The sequence below is a fragment of the Desmodus rotundus genome, chromosome 11 (assembly GCF_022682495.2).
Source record: "Desmodus rotundus isolate HL8 chromosome 11, HLdesRot8A.1, whole genome shotgun sequence".
Classification (NCBI taxonomy): Eukaryota; Metazoa; Chordata; class Mammalia; order Chiroptera; family Phyllostomidae; genus Desmodus; species Desmodus rotundus.
In genome coordinates, this window is record NC_071397.1 from 67,368,547 (window position 1) to 67,387,026 (window position 18,480).

General features: G+C 41.3%; 1 protein-coding gene across 1 annotated transcript; it reads left to right on the forward strand.

The window, feature by feature from the left end:
• Nucleotides 1-15,220: 15,220 nt before the first annotated feature.
• Nucleotides 15,221-18,193, forward strand: CALHM6 (calcium homeostasis modulator family member 6). The gene is made up of 3 exons (XM_024551677.4): nt 15,221-16,219; nt 16,477-17,123; nt 17,771-18,193. Exons 2-3 carry the CDS (start codon nt 16,593-16,595, stop codon nt 18,191-18,193), a joined length of 954 nt encoding a protein of 317 aa, XP_024407445.2. The 5' UTR covers nt 15,221-16,219; nt 16,477-16,592.
• Nucleotides 18,194-18,480: the final 287 nt, after the last annotated feature.

An 18,480-nucleotide genomic window follows, 5' to 3' on the forward strand; every position in this document is an offset into this window, starting at 1 on the left:
TCTGCAGGAGGTTGACAGCAAGTACTGGAAACACGCTCTGCAGCTTATACTTCAGCAGAAGAAAATGACATGCTTCGGCGGAATGACGAGTAAATGATCTTACGTTCGGCATAGTTGAGTCTTCTGTATTTCTCCCTTGAAAACACGTTTGCCTGCAGTTTTGCAGTTAAGACACATTCACTGATTTGTAGGTCTGATGTCATAATGGCGGTATTTCCCTTTCACTTCTTTTTGTTTGTGGAAATAGCAGTACGTAACAGAAAACAAGACCACGGAGAAGCTCTTTTATGAGCGCCTTTTTGCCGTTCTACTCTTGAACCTTCTTACATAAATAAAACCCAAGGCCGACTTTTAACTGTGCTTTGCACTCACTCATACTTGGAATCTAGAACATGACTTCTGGGGAAGTATTTTTTTTTCTCGCATGGAAAAGGCCTCTAGGGAGGATGTCATTACACACTGTTTAAAAGAATAATGTTTTCAAAAGAAGAATGCTTCCGTTTGTCCTGCATGGATGATGTTACTGGGATTTAAACTTGCTTTATGTGACAGATTCTCTGTTTACTTAACCCCATTCGACATTCCTCTCTTCTCCTCTTTCTCATTCAAAAGGATGAATTGTCTGAAATGATCAAAAGCAAATTTTGGAAAAAAAAGGGAAAATTGCCCTTTGAGGCGACCGAGCAAACCTGATCTCAGACCCAAACACTGAGGCGTACTTAACTGAGCGAGATGAGAAGTGCACACAAGTGCCAAATCCAGCTTTCCTCTTGTTTTCATTAGTTTAGGGACAGATGATAAATCAGTTTAAAAGTAATTCTTCAAGATTTTATTTATTTATTTTTGGAGTATTTTTTTCAATGTGGTAATCATGTATCTTTAAAACCAAGTTCATTAAATGGGTTTTTTCCCCCCCTTCTAGAGGACCTCATATCTATTTCACTTAAAAAGAAATTTCCATGGGCAGTGGTTGAGGGAAAAAATGATAGTGCTGAAACAAATCCCAGCTCTTCCTACAGACGCATGTTTTGCAGCAGGGCTAGTGCATATTTCATGGAAACTAAGGAACTCTTTGTGTCTTCCAGAAAACCAAGCGACGTTAAGTCTCCCTTGTAACCGAGTAATCAATTATGGAATCTGTGTCAGTGCTGCTCACTATGAAAGGAGTGTTTCAAGTTCGTGGGATAATATGTGAGCTGTAGTTTAGGGCATTGGCAGGACTTTTCGTCCTAGCCTTAAAGAGAACTTGGGAGTCATTAATTAGCATACAGAGCCTGTCTGTGCAGTGGCAGGGGCATATTCCCCTTTTGGTAACTAATTAAGTAATTAACAGTTGTGATGATGGATAAGACCTATTATCTGCTGAGAGAACATTCTCTTGAGATCATCGTAATTGGTAACAAAGTCAGAAGACCTTATTCTGTAATTTTTATTAATTAAAATCTATTGTCTAGAATATTGAATTCTTCCATAATATCTGTCATAATTTTTAAGAGTACACAATGTTCTAAGGTTATTAAAAATAATTTTAACAGAATATTATGCACACTGAATTAATATGCTTTTAAAAAGAAAAGTTTACATTTTCAATCTGTTTCATGGTTCACAAACCACCCACAAAGAAATCAATTTCTTCAAATTTTGAAGAGAATTCAAGTTATGAAATGTACAGGGGTGGGCAAAACTAGGTTAACAGTAATAAATAATATAATAATTAATTAAAAAATACAAGAGGAGCAAACACAAACAACAGATACAAACTCAGATGGCTGTAGGAAAACTAGAGTATATGGTCGTCGGCGTCAGAGATTAACTAGGGAAGTAAGCCGGGTTAGGGAGGTGTGTGAAGACCTAACTTGCTTGGAGTTGAGTGCCGACAAACGAGCTTTAGGTGATCTGATCAAGCCTCCAAAATCTGTTCAGAGAGGGAACTGAGGATTGAGCAAAGGGGCAATCCTCTCTCCAACTCTGTCCTTTGTATGTCCCTGTGCTTCTTTCAATTCTGTTGGCAAAGCCCACTGACTGGATTCTTTCCTCTTTATGTTCATGTTGAGAAAAGGTCAGTTTCTGCTTTATTTAGCTTATTGGCGAGAACAACTTATGTACCAGCCATATTTCAGCGAGATACCTGCATTATGCTACATATCGTCAATGAGTTACCGACAGGTTTTCAGGAAGTGACAGACAAAGCATGTGTTTCACTGCATGGCCGAAATATTTCATTTTGGGTCTTTTATTTTTTATTTTTAAGTATATTTTATTGATTATGCTATTACAGTTGTCCCATTCTTTTTCTCCCCTTTATCTCCCTCTGCCCTGCACCACTCTTCCACCAGCATCCCCCACCCCTGGCCTTATCCTTAGTTCATGTTTATGGGTCATAACAGAAGTTCTTTGGCTTCTCCATTTCCCATACTATTCTTAACCTCCCCCTGTCTATTTTGTACCTACCATTTATGCTTCTTATTCCCTGTACCTTTTCCCCCATTCTCCCCCCGCCCCCTCCCTGCTGATAACCCTCCAAATGATCTCCATACCTGTGACTGTGATCCTGTTCTAGTTTGCTTAGTTTTGTTTTTGTTTTTGTTTTTTAGGTTCAGTTGATAGTTGTGAGTTTGTTGTCATTTTACTGTTCATAGTTTTTTATCTCCTATCTCTTAGATAAGTCACTTTAACATTTCATATAATAAGGGCTTGGTGATGATGAACTCCTTTAACTTGACCTTCTCTGGGAAACACTTTACCTGCCCTTCCATTCTAAATGATAGCTTTGCTGAATAGAGTAATCTAGGTTGTAGGTCCTTGCTTTTCATAACTTTGAATACTTCTTTCCAGCCCCTTCTTTGCTGTAAGGTTTCTTTTGAGAAATCAGCTGATAGTCTTATACGAACCCTAGGGTCATTAATTTTAAAATAGCTAGCTAGGTTCAAGCTCTGTTAAACAAGACATCATCACAATGTGAAGAGTAAAAGTCAAAGTTGCATTATAACTTTTCTGTTATTTTTCTTAGTTGTACTTGTTATATTAATTATAAATATACATGATTAAAAAAATAAAATTATACTAGCAGGTTTGTATTTGTAAAATTTTGCCCACTCTCTTTGTAACCTTACAGAAACCTTATTTCTTTCTCCTGGCCTTTTATTTTTATTTATTTTTTCCTTTGACTCAAACTAGCCTCACCTAGCACCCAGACTCACACACCACCCTCTCCCTTGCTTCATCACAGCCCTCAGGACAATGAGGTTGTGGTCAGCATCCAGTAGTCTTAGGAACGGGTCCTCGGTCGCTACTGCTGAGACAGAGTTAAACATGATATCTTTGCCTCAGTTGTGCTTTAGCTCTGGACCAGGAAGTGGAACAATCCCACAGGACAAATCCTTGTCAGATTGGACAGAACAAATACAAGGTCGACATCAGAATCAAACACGATGATCAGTTACCCCATCCGTACCCTAGCTCCAGCCAATCAATAGAGACCACAACCCTTAATCACCATGATTAATTATTTTTTTCCTTAAATAATCCATCCCCTAGAAGGCATCCGGGAGTCAGGTCTTCGAGCATGAGCTACCTATGACTCAGGGCGTAGTGCCATCTCCTTAATAAATCCTTAATTTCTTTGGCTGCGAACTCCTGTTTGTGTCCTATAGGGCTTTGATGTGCACAGACAAAAGGACCCCTTTAGTCTGGTAACACCTCACTCTTGATTTGTGCTTCCCAGAAGCTACCAATTCCTGATTATCTTAGCTGTATATTTATTATGTCCATGGTTAGGATAAGATCTAAAACTTGTTACCCATGAGGAAGAGGATGGGTGTTTTTATCCATCTCCCTCTCTCCATACCTGCTTCATTCATCCCCAGCCTTCTAACGGTTGTCATAAGTTTGGGTTGCCAGTATTCAGTATTTGTGTTTTGACTGTGTAAATGCAGACTCACAGGTTAGCCATGGAGAGTGCTCTCTTCCCTTCATACACGACTTTGGCTTCCTCATAGTGATTATTTCTTTTTTGCTTTTGCTTAGTTGTCAAGCAATCTCATTTTATCCCCAAACTTTCCAGTTTAAGTGTAAATCTCACTGTCTGTTCAGTCACACCTAGGTCACTGGACACTTCTTTGTGTCCTTAGGGCCAGCCCTCCTTGCAGGTGGGTTGCCCTCAGGTCTCCTTTCTCCATCGGTTGGAGGATTCTGTATGCCTCTTTTCTGCGTGAATACATTTTCTGAACCCCATGGTTTCCTTTTTCCTCATCAGCGCCCCATTTCAGTGGAGCATATTCTCCCTGACATTCTATGGGGAGTAATATTTTGCCTCCTTTCATTTCTGAAAATACCTTCATTCCCTCCTTCACTTGATTCATCACTTAGCCAACAATTCTAGGTTGGAAGTAACTTTTCCTCATATTAGTGCAAATCTGATATTGTTGAAAAATTTGTTACAAAGTTTTTCTCTTGGACAAAGCAATTTTAAGCAGAGAGAAACTCCAGTCTTCTTTCTAGTTAGTTCAGTGGAGGGACGCTAGAGGAAGGAATTGATTAATAGGCCTACCTGTTTGTGTTCTCAAAGTTGGAGAAAGGGGGCTAGAGATCTCTGTTGAGTAGACACTTACCCTCTGATTAAGTGTAGTGCCTCCGTTCAGCTGTGCTGTGTCTTTAAACCAGAATCCCTCTTCTCTGTCTCTATAGGGAGTTATCTGCTGGGATCCAAGTGCACTCTGCCTGCTGTGGTTCCATTTTCCACTCGGGTGCATTCCCACTTTCAGAGGTACCAGCTGAGCAAAAAGGCTTGTTTCTGTCAACTACAACCCCATTCTCTTGCTGCCTGGGATTTCAGCCTCCTATTTAGTTGTCATTCATCCATCTTCTCTCAGCTATAGTCTTGTTCAATTTCTCCATTCATTCATTTTCCAAATATTGCTTGAGCACCCACTAAGGGCTAGGCACTTTTCTAGCACTTAGAATACGACATTAGCGCATAAAATTAAGATCCTGCCTTCTTGGCACGGACATTCTAGGAACAGGTTTGACAAACTAGCCTAATTTATAAGTAAGTCATGTAATTGGTTAAAAGATAGTGGGTGCTATGGGGAGGAAAGGCAGAATGAGGAGAGTGAGAGGGGAGGCTGTGACAGGCTGGTCAGGCTAGGCTCTATCGATGCCACATCCCTACTCCCATTGTCGCTTTTTGGTTTTGAAATCCCTTTACTGTCAATTTAATGGGATTTCAGGAAGGAACAGAAATAAAATTCATATATCAAACCTAATGTGTTTAACTGAAAACCCCACATCATGTTTCAGGAAGGTTGACAAATAAAAGGAATGAACACCTGTTCACTTAGCACCTACTATGTGCCAGGTACTATTTTAGAAATGAGATTTGGTAGAGAAGAATAACAAAATAAAACCTGGTCTTCATGTTTATGTTCTGACTTGGGAGGGGGAAAATAGCAACAAAAATACATTATGTCCAGTAGTGATAAGTACTATGGAGAAAAAAAGCAAGGGGAAGGGACATAGAGGGCTGGTGAGCTGGTACTATAAAGAGAGCTTCCAGATCAGATGACATAGGGGCACTTGGAAGAGGTAAGGTGTGACTCCATAGGGATATCTAGGAGAAGAAGAACATGGCAGGGAGAGAGAACAGCAGTTACAAAGGCCTTGAAGTCAATATGTGTTTCATGTATTTTGAGAATAGGAGGCCAGTGTGGGTGGGGCAGATGGGAAAGAAGGGAATGGTGGGAAGCAATATTTGGTCATATGTGTCCTCACAGGATGTAGCAAAGAGTTGGATTTTGAGGTGGGAAGTCTGCTGAAAGAATGGAGCTGCAGTTAACTGAGGCATGGCGGGCTATAGGAGGTGCATGTATGGGAAGGTGGGTTCTGGACCTCGCATGTTTTCTAAACATCCAAGAGTAAATGCGCAAGCTTGGAATCCACAAGCGAGTCTGGCAGGAGAGAAAATTGTTGGAGTCTTCTTAAAGGCTAAATGGAAAAGCACTGGCTAGGTAAGAGGAGAAATGCATTCTGGGTAAATGGAATAACAAAAAACAGAAGTATGAAAAAGCAAGTTTTGTTCAAGAATTCACCCAGATTGATGTGATTGGCTCACAGGGTATATAATGGGAAATGGTTAAAGATGAGACGGGAAAGGCTGGAGGATTTTGTGCGGGACCTTGTATGGCAGGCTAAGGAATTTGGACTTTATTCTGCAGTGAGTGCTCCTTAACGTTTTTCGTGCCTCAGCAGAACTGAGGGGTATATCAAACACCCCCTCCTGAGCCACAATGGTGGCAATTTTCACCAGGTGAGATATGGGGATGGGGGCAAAAATGACCTGGGTGAAGGGAGGTGATGATGTCCCACCCTCGTGTGTGGGGGGCGGGGTTTGAAAAATCCTTGAGGTGGTGCTGATGTGCCCCCATTTTCCATACATTCACTGTAGGAGAGGGTTTCCCTTTAGTCGAAAATCACTGCAAGCAATGGGAAGCCATTGAAGGATTTTCTTTCTTTCTTTTCTTTTTATTGTTTTATTGAATTTATTGCAGTGAAATTGGTTAATAAAATTATATAGTTTTCAGGTGTATAATTCTATAATAATACATCATCTGTATATTTTATCGTGTGTTCACCACCCAGAGCCAAGTCTCCTTCCATCACCAATTATCTCCCCTTTACCCTCCTCTACCTGCCCCCCTCCCCCCTTTCCCTCTGGTAATCACCATATTACTGTCTGTGTCTATGAATTTGGAGGGTTTTTTTTTTTTTTGCTAAATCCATCCATCTTTTTGACCCAGCTCCTCAACCCCCTTCCTACAGGATTTATAAATAATCAGATTTGCATTTTAGATGGACAGCTTTAGCTTCAATGTAGAGCGTGGAGAAGAAATTTGGAGGCTATTTTCATAATCTAAGTAAGAGATAACCATCTCCTTAACTAAATCTAGAGAGGGAATATTTACGGCCTGGCTCACAGGGAAAGCGTGACCAAAGGAATGTACGTTTTGTGGGAGTATTGGGCCAGAGATGATACACCTAGGGACCTTCAGGATGTTCGTGTCTCCGTGTCCCGTTTACTGTAGAAGAACACTGCGGCCTAGCATGGGTGTGGCCCAAATGCCCTGACTTCGCCTTAATAAACTTAGGAAATTGTCCACATCTTCCTGCCATCGTCGTTGTCAGCCCGCCTGTTTCAGTAGGGGCTTCACCTAGACCGGTGTGGCTCAGTGCAGGGTGTGCTACGGCGGGCGGTGGAAAACAAGCCTGGAAAGGTAGGGCTGGCAGGGGATGTGCCCCCTTCTCCTCTCCATTTAGTTTTTTAAGAATAGTGCCAACCATAAGAGCATGATTAACGCAGGCAGTTGGAGTGTCTTCTCAATGGGTAAAGATGCCGCTCTTTCTGCGTGTCCCTAGAAATTAGTTACTGGGAAGCCTTTGTCAGCGAAGGATCGCATGACTTGATTGGTGAGTCCCAGAGGGAACACTCAGGACTTGGGATGGGCCTTTGAAGCTTTGATTTAAAGTAGAATTTCTTCAAGCAACAGCTTCTAAAAGCATTTCAGGCAGCCAGAACTTTCCAAATTAAACAATGAAAAGTGATGCTAGTATATATTTAAGGAATAACTTTCTGCACAAGTTTTCAGTAGTTAGGTACCTTCTCTTCCTTCGAAAGAAATAGTAACAAAAAGATACCTTTTCTCTACAAAGGGAACATCTAGGCAGTTTTCCCTGCTTTCCACTCTCCAGTCTTTGTTGTTTGCCACTTTTTAAATTTTGTCCAGGATAAGAGACAGCTGGTAAAATATAAGAAAATCCCATTTATTGACTTTCTGTACAGATAACCTTGATTCCTTAGCTCCTTCACCCCACCCACTAAGGAATGGTTTTTCGGACAGAAGAATGGATCTATGTCATTTATTAGTTCTGAAGAGAATTTCTTGGAGTATTGTGCACATTGTATCTGTTTTTGACACTAAAAGAACTGAAGATAGGAAAATGTGATTAGTTTGAAAGGTGAATTCACAGAACTTTTTCTAAAGGCTGAAATATAAGTTGCAATTATGTAATAAAACATCACTCTTGAGAAGGTGCCGTGAGAGCAGGAGCTCACCCTTCTTCATTCCTTGATCACATAAAGCTTCTGCACTTTCAAAATAAATGAGTAAATAAATAAATACATTGCTATTACTGGATGCTGCCCTTGGGCGGTTTGCACTTGGGTGACATAAGGAGATCATAAAAATCACTGCTCCATCTGTCTTCTCCAATAGACTACACTACTTGGTGGCAGGGAGTGTGTCTCTCGCTCATTATATATATGAGGTGGGGACCTCAAAAATCTGGAATTATATTCTGGAGGGTAGGCCTCTTGTAGTACAGGCTTCCCCCGCTAGGTGAGTGTTCTAGGAACCCATCTGTGTCAGCGTACCAGCTGCATTGTTGTGAGAGGCTGCATGAATTATTTGAAGACTGTTTCAATGTGTTTGCCAATTTCATGATGGGTGATTTACGAGTGCACCTGCCCATACTGTGCTGTGTTCAGCAGTTTTTCCCCCAGAATGGCATGACCCCTGTACCCCACCCTCCCTATTCACCTGATGTCGCCCCAAGTGACTTTTTTTTGTTTCTCTACATGAAAAAAGTCCTCAAAGGGAAATGTTTTGCTGATGTGGAGAAGGTGAAACAAAAAATGGCAGAAGCACTAAAAGGCATCAAAATCGATGAGTTCAAAAACCGTTTTGAGCAGTGGAAAAAATGGCTTATTGGGTATATTGCATCAAATGGAGAGTACTTTGAAGCTGACTGAAGTTTAAATATGTAAGAATAAATACACAATTTTTTATAAATAAATTCCAGGTTATTTTGGATCTCCCCTCATAATTGGTTCTTACATAGTGCCTGGCACAAACATGGTATTCAAAAATTACTTGACAATTGACAATAAATAAATAGAGCACAGGAGACTGTGCCCCCCCCCAAAACCTTACATATAAAGCTCCAGCTCTTACAATGAGCTAACATCACCAACCTCCCACATAGCTGTGGACTTTGGCCCTGAGAGATGCTCCAGCTAAAGCTGTTTCAACATTGTCACCTCGAGGCTGTGGTAGCCCTAAAATTCAACACCTGATACAGGGTACATCAGAAAGGCAGATGTAAACAAGCTACACCTGCAGTGGCTGTTTAGCTGTTATATACATGGTGGTCCCAAGTGGGATAGAAGGCCCAGATGCCAAAGCACAACTTAAAATAACACACCATTTGTGTGGGATGCTGTAAACCACAAGTCATCAACAGACTGTTACTAAGCTTCATCAGTAGCCCATGAGAATGCCTTTTGAATTCACAACATTGTGCAATCCAGCAAGCATGCCTCACCAGCACAGCTGACTTCCTAGAGAAAACAGGACGATGTGGTGTGGATGCGGGGGATGTGGGTGAGCAGAGTGGCCGGTAGGGCTGCTTATTCAGCTGGCTTTGCAGCCACACCTACACGCGTGGAGAGTCACACACCCTGGCACCTCAGAGGACATCAGGCTTTCTGAAAAAGACTCTGGCAAGGGTAGTATCACATATAAGTTACTGCGTGTCTTCTCCACTTCTACATAGAGTTTCTGTGTTGCTTAGTGGATGTGTGAAGAGCCTTATAGACGATGAGAGGACCTTTGTGAATTCACTGCTGAAGAGAGGTCACTAAAAAAAAAAATTAGGATGCTGGAGAAAGAAGTCATGAAAGGGTATTTGATAATTCTATAAGGTTTTTTGTGAAAATTGGATATAAGGAACCCACATGCTAGGTTGATTTTATAAAATGTGTTGAAGTTCATGAAAATATTGCTCAGTCCATATTTGTACCATTATTATATTAAAGCACACTCAATAACACTGATAATAATAGCCATCTTACTGAGGCTTACAGATTTGAGGAACTTTGCACACATCTGCACATGATTCTGTAAGGAACATACTATCTATATCCTCATGTTATAAATTAGGAAGCTAGGGTCAGAGAGGTTAAGAAATGTGACCAGAAACACACAGCCAGCAATTATTATGGGCTTTCACATGACCCTCAAAATAAAACAATGTTTTAATATTTGTTTTTAATTATTTGGAATTTTCAACATGCTATATTATAATAGTTTAAACTATTAGTTTACAAGCATAATTATATAGACACTCTGTCTCACTTTAATGTTCTACTTTTAATTTTATGATACTGAAAAGAGCAAGAAAATTTTTTTGTCCAAGTAGATTTCTAAAAATAAGATAGACTAAAGGACATACTTGTATTTTAGAAATTGCTACAACTGTTTGTCACAATTTAGAATCCTGCAGGATGGCTTGCAGAGAGCATAAGATATCCCATCGGTGCAAAATCAGACTTCTGCTTTCTGTTTCTAGTCTCATGTTGCACCCAAACTTTGATTCTTTCATTGTAGAAAATGTTCATAAACATAAAAACCAAATTATTTACTAGTGTCTTTGTATCTGTCTCTTAATGTAGTGTTTTTCTCTGGTTTGCCCTTAGTCATAAATGTTTGTCATTTCTCAAGTAGTTGAAATGAACGAAGTCGTAAAACTACAATGCTTTCAATGGGCTAGCTAATACTTTATATAAAATAAGCCTACTTTATCAACCTCTCCTAAAGAAGACACACCTCTCCTAAAGGAGATAATAATAATTAGCAGGTGTGGAGAATTAATGCATCTTTCTGACAGTCACATTGCATTTAAACCCCAGCATTATATGGAAGGAAAAAAATGCATCTACAGTTTTGTTTTTTGCCTGTTTTGGCAGATTTTAAAAATTCTTTGTTTTTCTCTTTTGACTGAATTTTGTCACTTCTTTTTTGAGAGTTCATATCTTTTGAGATCATGCCTGTCCTCTTCTAGATCTAGAATGGTATGTTATAGAATGGTAGAGTTGAAGAGGACAGTGAAGATGAGCTAGTCCACCCCTCCCATTCTAGGTTGAGGAAATGCCTTGCTTGGCATCTCTTCTCTTTAGGGGAGGTGAAGGTATCATCTAAATCAACATCACCTGCTTTGTTTGACTTCTAGTTGGACCAATCCTAGGGTGAGGAATAAAAGAACACAAACAAAAATAAGTTTATGACACCATCAATCTGGCTGTTGGATTGTTCTTTAACAAAATACTTTCAAGTAAGTTATAGACTTAAATGTTTGAACTATATTAACTTATCTTATTGAACAAAGATGGTTGATTTTTTTTTTTTTTTTTTACCAAACATCTGATTCTTCCTTTGGTTCCTGCTTAGATGAAATGAGCAAGTCAAGCTGTTAACAGCCCGTAAAGCACAATAGCCTATTATGGTGGTGAATTAGCGCCCTCTAGCACATTTCTGAGTCACTGCTACTTTAAAAAATCAAGAAGCATAACTGTGAAACTAAAATGTTCTAAATATTGTGTTGGGTTCTTTATATTGTCTCATTTTAATTCTCACAAAAATCATATGACATCCTTTGAAACAGTTTTTGAAGGAGATAAAGCTAATATGCAATGTGGTTAGGGCTACTTCAGGTGTGAAAGGAGAGTTGTGGACAGGGAATGACTCACTTCATTGAGGAATGCAATGATGACTAAGAGGTCCTGGCTCTCTGGGAGCGCTCAGATTAGCAAGGTAAACAGGATTCTGAAAAGGAATGTTGCAATAGGCACGTTAAGAACTATTTTAGCATTATTATTTGTTTAATGGTGTGGAAGAAACTAAACCGAACCACTAATTCTGCCTGAAGGCTTTGAAGATGGCTTCAATGAAGAGATGACATAGAACAAGGTGTTAAAGGAGGAGAGTAGTTTTCCAGGTGAAGAACAGAGAAATGTCATTCAAGGCAGCAATAGAATTGAGGGGGACCATGATATGTAAGTTCAGGTACCGTTAAGGGGGGCAGTGTTGTTGGAAACTAGGGTACGTGGGATGGAGTGGGGCTGCAATGGATGGAACAAGACTAGGAAGGGTTTCTATGCCAACTTAGGGATACAGAACTTGTCCTCTTGGCAGTTGGGAGCATTGGGGGTTTTCAAGGGGAAAACAATACAATTAGATTTCTTTCTTTTCCTGCCTTATAAGTTGAGAAATATAACTGATAGTCAGAAAACTACTAAAACAAATATACTGTATAAAGCATGATTATAAAGCAAACACTTCCATAACCCTCACCCTGGTATAGAAATATAACATCGTGAATACCCCGCTCCTCCCTGCCCAAATCATAGTCCCATTCAAGCCACTGTCTTTGTATTCTTAATCACTGTTTGATTTTCCTTTATAGTTTTATTGCTTATGTGTATATCCTCAGAAAATAAAGTTTAGACTATTTCTCAACATTTTACAAATAAAGTCATACTGAATGTATTCTTTATGTTTGATTTCTATTACTCAACATTGTTTTTAAGACTCATCCTTGTTATTGCTTGTTGTTGTAGCAGTATTTATTTATTTTTATTCCTGTATAGTATTCTCTTGTTTGAATATTTCACAGTTTATCTTCTCTGCTGTTGTTGAATATTTGTTCTTTGATTTAAAAACAAAATCAGTTCTTGCCTAATGCAAATCATATCACTATGAGCTTTCATACCTTGTATCCTGTTTGTCCGTGACTAACAGTTTGTACAACATATTCAGCTCCTTTTAAGGAGAATAATGGTCACCAACAATACTTTTTGAGCATTTGTATGAGCTAAGCACTATTCTAAAAATGTTACATGTATCAATACATTTAATCTTCACAACAACCTAATGAGGCAGGTAATATTATTTTCATTTTATACATGAGAGAATTGAGGCACAGAAAAGTCAATTCGCTTTCCCAAGGTCACACATCCAGTCACTGGTGATGCCAAAAGGAGATTATTTGAGAAGTGTATGTGGAGAGGAACTTTAATGAGTATTAATATTAATAATGAGGAGGAGGAAGAGGAGCCTGGGAGGAAGACTTAGATGAATAGTTACTGAGTTAGGAGGAGAGCCAGCGAGTGTCATTGACAGCCTAATTTAAATGAACTTAATAAGGGAAATACTGCAGGGGCCTGGCAGTACTGTAGGAAGTTAAATGCCAAAGTAGAGTCATAGATATTCAAGCTCTGAGACTTGTGTTAACCAAACCTATTCAGGCTTGGTTCATCGCTTCCAAGAAAGAAAGAGAAAACTCTTGAGGAATCCAATAAAATATAGAAAAATAATTGTTTGCCTTTGGTTGCAGTTTACAGCTAAAGTAAAAAAAAAAAAAAATCCCTTCCTTAAGTAACTCAGTTACGTGTGAGTATGGGAAGATGGTGGGAAAATGGGAAAGGTAGTGGGGAAGATGAGCATCCCATACCAGAGAACTCTGCTGAGTAAACAGGTTGAGCTGGGCAGGAAGGTGGGAAGGAGGAAGTCATGGGAGAGTCCCTGCTCTGCCAAGGCCAGCAGCTCCCGCACCCCCAACTGTGGCCTGGAGACTCTGATGAAAGTGGGTGTCTAGGTGACCCTTCGGCTGTGCCTGAAACCTGCCCCATGGCCCATAGCTCCTCCCTGGTGTTGCCTTGTTTCTCTCTCGATAGACTTAACTACTGTTGGTCACAAGGTTGGCACTTGAAATGTCGTTGGTTAAACGGCACTCCTGTGCCAAGGAAAAGTCTGCTCTTTCTTTCTGTTTAAAATTCCATAGGAAGAACTTTTATAAACATTCAAAAGTCTAAACATAATAATATGTTCCATATTTTAAAATACATTACTTAACCTAAACAATATATCTACAAATTATAACATGCAGAATGGTATTCTTTAAGAGTGTCACACTTTTTAAATTGTTAAGTTTGGCATCTAAAGTTGTGTCTTGCACATGGTAGATGTTTGTAGATGTCAATCTTAATCTGATTTTACTCTTGTAGGTGAGTCTTGGGGACTGGACGGACACTTCGCTAGAATCTAGCAGTTGTATTCCAAGCAGGGCCAGAATTCTCATGAGGGCTACAGAGGGTGATGCTTGCACTAACCCCCTTGAAGATGATTGCAAAGAACACTGTGAATGTGTATTTCCTTTCGAGAGTTGGTCTTGCTTTTCTGAGAAATTTTTTGTGCTTTCTGAAACCAGTGATAATGATAGTGCTGACAGACAAAGCAGTACAGTTAAAAAAAAAACAAATAAAACCAATAACCATTGGTTTTCCATTGGGCTTAACGTGAGAACCACTCATTTCTTAAAAGGTAAAGTAAATTGGTGTTGAATTATGAATTTTTGAAAGTGTAAAGTTCTTTCAAATATTATTTAGCCTAGCCTCAGAAAAAATCCTTGAATCCTCTATGCACCATTAGTATTTTTTTCCTATTTCCACTAAGAATTAAACATCTGAGCAATGTTTTCTCAGAACAGACATGGGTAAAAAAAGGATTTGTAATCTTCAACAGACCCAGAACTAGAACCACTCACTGCCCCAGAGATGACAGGGGTGGATGCCAGGGTATTAGACTCAACTGCAGGTGTTGGGAGAAAATTCAGGCTGGCAGGCAGGACTTTCCAGACTTTCATGGCTCTGGAAATGTGTAACAAGGAGAGAATGATCATCAGTATCTGTGGGACACATAATCGGGGAGCACAGTGGCAGCAACCCCACAATGTGGTGTTTGGAGACACAAGCTCACAGAATAATGGGTGAGGATGCAGCTCAGTCTGTAATGAGTTCCAGGGCAGGCGTTCCTGGCCTATAAAGACTTTAAACCTGACCTCAGCCAGCAGCTCTGCCCTCATGATGGGCCATCTTCCTTTTCCCATCACTATGGCTTTCTTTCCAACCACAGAATGCCAAGCTCCTTCACACCCTGGAGTCTTAGTCAATCAGATTTCTGCTCAAATGTCCTCTCCTCATAGAAGCTCTCTAGCACATGATTCTATTCTAATAATTTGCATAACCTTTGAGGATTTTCCCCTCACTTTCACTGAAAGCTGTTTATCTGTTTGCCGCCTTCTTGCTGTATCCAATAATCCCAGTCACATGAGGGTCAAGGACTCATGGACAATGGCTTGGTGACTGCAGGGGGGGAGGGGGTAAGGGGGACTAAATGGTGATGGAAAACACACAATAAGATTAAATCAAAAAATAAAAAAAAACACTGTTTAAAAAACCCCAAATAATCCCAAAGGTGCAATGTAAGGGGTAATCTCTTACATTGAGTATTCATTTAATTTTATTTTATTGATTTTAGACATAGAGCAAGGGAGAGGGGGAGAGAGAGAGAGAAACATCAATTGGTTGTCTCCCATATGTACTCCGGCCGTGGCTCGAACCTGCAACGTAGGTATGCGTCCTCACCAGGGATTGAGCCTGCAACCTTTTGGTATACAGGACAACGCTCCAACAAACTGAGCCACGGGGCCAGGGTGAGTATTCATTTAATAGGCACACCCTATATGTAAAGGTGCTTTACATATGCTACTCTATTTACCTAGCTCAGCAATCCTGAAAAGTGAGCTGTATTATCCTGCTTATACAAACCGTAGTGCTGAGTCTCAGAGACGCTAACTTATTACGCACACACGCCGCACCTGACTTCAAAGGCCGTGTCCTTGCCAGTACACCTCACCTCTGTCTGGAGCCAGACCGTGTAGGCTCAGTTTCACAGAAGTGCCTACAGTTTGTGTCAGAGGACTGATGTTTGAAAAAACTAAAAGGGGAGGAAACAACATGTTAGTTAGATGTAGCTGCAGTTTGAAATGTTTTTGGTTTAAGCAGTATTTTTGAACAACCATGTACCCCTTCACCCCCACTGATCATCTTGTTAGTCACTGAGTAAGAATTTGACACTCCTCCAGGGACCAACAGGGTAAGGATATACCTGGGGGAAAAGGGAAGAGGTTAATATAATACTACATTCAGTCCAAGGTCCTTTATGACCTGTGGGAAATCAGGCAGAGGAGAGAACAGTTGGGGTAAATGAGGCTGGGAGTCTGTCCAGAGGGGGACAGGAAGGGGACAGATATGAGGAAGGTACTAGACTTGAGCAAGGCTTTGTTTTGAATTAGCCTGTGAAAGAGAAACCAGAAATCTGCCCTTGAATAGTGTTTCCCGTAAATGATGAAGGTTTTTTGGTAGCTGTTTGGTCTTACTAAATTAGGAACTAGGGTGGCTGCAATAGAGGAAAATCTGTCCTTTTTTTCCAGCAGTTTCGCCAAGTAAGAAGCATTGTTTGCATTGGGCAGCTGCATCCGGGCAGAAAAGGTAAGAAGAGTCTCCTGGTTCACTGTCAGCTGGGTGTAAACAAAGGTTACCATGGAACAGAGTCTATCTCCAGTCTGAGTCCATGAGTTGGGGAAGAAAGGTCACACGTGCAGCAGCATTCTGAAAAGTGATGGGTATTGGGTAGGGCAATGGTGTCCTTGATTAAATCGCTCTGTCAGCCAGAAAGGTCTGGTTTGGTTGAAAAAAGAAAACGAGAGTTCACAAAGCCAAAGAAGCCTTTCTTCCCTCTTTTGAAGTTGCTTCTTAGCACAGCCGAAGGCCCTAGACCCCAGCAGAAAAGCATCCGAGGAGCAGGGCAGCCAAGAGGTAGAAGCATCCGGGCCTGTCCACTGCGCCACTGGGTAAGGAGCCAATGGAGAAGCTCAAGACGGTACTGGACCTGAACCTCAAGCACTACACCGCCCTGGGTTACGGTCTGGTGACTGCGCTGACTGCGGGGCTGGAGCGCATCTTCTCCACAGTGGTGTTCCAGTGCCCCTGCAATGCCACCTGGAACCTGGCCTATGGCCTGGTGTTCCTGTTGGTACCCGCTCTGGCACTCTTCCTCCTGGGCTACGTGCTGAGTCCGCGCACGTGGCGCGTGGTGACCGGCTGCTGCGCACCGGGCGCCTGCACTTGCTGCAGTGGCGGGGGGCTGCGCGGGGTCCTGGTGTTGGCACAACTCAGCGGGACGGCTGCCGTCGCGCCCCTCACCTGGGTGGCCGTGGCGCTGCTCGGGGGCGACTTCTACGAGTGCTCGGCCAGCGGGACCCAGGTCTTGGCGCGGCACCTGTGCTCCGGCCGCGACCCCAACTGCACAGCCCAGCTGCCGCTGGTGCCCTGCGGGGATAAACAGGATAAGGACGTGCTGGACCTCCAGAAGGATCTCAAGGCACAGTCGCAGGTAGGCGCTGGCGCCAGGCGCTGCGGGGAGGAACGGAGCGGGAGGGCTTCTGCGAGCGGACCCAGTGACACAGATTTCGGGGCCCTTTGCCCAGACACGTAAGACAAACTGGAACGGCTTCTTGCTTCTAATGAGCCAACAGGCAAATGTTTAAATAAACGGGTGAAAAGGAGGAAAGGCGGTAAGTCCTTTACTTTCTACCTTAGTCTCCTGAGTCTTCAGAGCGAATCCACCGAGTCTAGGTCAGGTTGTTTGCCCAACCCAAACAAGCAGAATTGGTGCGATGCAATGGGTCTGCCTGGCTCCTAAGCCACCACCCCACACTGCTTCTTGGAGTGTAAAGCTTAGAGGGTCTTGAAAATGAATGCTTGCTTCTTTGGATTTGCCGCTATTCCAGTTGAGTCCTCGGGGCGTAACATACTGGCATCTCCCTGGGCTCTGTGACCTGGAACATGACTGACTTGCACAGCAAGCAGTTGTACCGAGGGTTTGCAGAGGTCACGGCCACTCCTTCCTCTAAGACAGTACGACTTAAAACTGTTGCTTGCTCATCATCATGACTGCAGAGTAGTTCCAACTCCACTGAGGATTTTAAAATTACTTGTAAAAAGAGGTGGCTGAATTCGTCTTTTGCTGTGTTTTCCTAGGTAGCGGGCTGGATCCTGATAGCCGCGGTTATCATTGGCCTTGTGATTTTTGTATCTATCACGCGATGCCGATCTCCAGTTAGTTTTCTGCAGCTGAAATTTTGGAGAATCTATTTGGAACAGGAGCAGAAGATTTTCAAAAGTCAAGCCACAGAGCATGCTACCGAATTGGCAGAAGAGAATGTTAAGTGTTTCTTTGAGAGCTCACATCCAAAGAAATACAAAACCCCAAGCATGAAAGACTGGCAGCAGATTTCATCACTATACACTTTCAATCCGGAAGAACTGTGCTACAGCATGGTGCACAAGTTTGTTAACAGAGAAGAAGGGACTGACAAAACCGAACATTCTGAAAGAGGTGCAGTGGTTCCTGTTCTTCACTTTGTAGATTCATTTGCTTTAAACACCACTCTTGAGTTATGACTTTGTGAATGAATAGGGAAAAAAGGTTGTTTTGAATTATTGCTTCATTTAAAAAAAATAAACATTAGTTTTTATGTTGGCTTTTTTTTTGTCTTCCAAATTATGGAAACATGGAATTACTGATTTGAAATAAATATTTAGAATTTTACCTCTTTATTAAATTAATTATTTAAAAAAGAAGTGAGATTAAATGACTCGTTGAAATTAACAAACTTGAACTAGATCAACAGTTTTATATCCTTCATCTAGGGTCATTTTTATTGAATAATGTTGCAGCTTTCAAATAA

What these genes read in the sequence shown, in the direction of transcription:
- CALHM6 (XM_024551677.4), top strand. Translation starts at nt 16,593, where the DNA reads ATGGAGAAGCTCAAGACGGTACTGGACCTGAACCTCAAGCACTACACC. An exon ending in ATCTCAAGGCACAGTCGCAG is followed by an intron (nt 17,124 to 17,770) that starts GTAGGCGCTGGC and finishes GTGTTTTCCTAG; the next exon opens with GTAGCGGGCTGGATCCTGAT.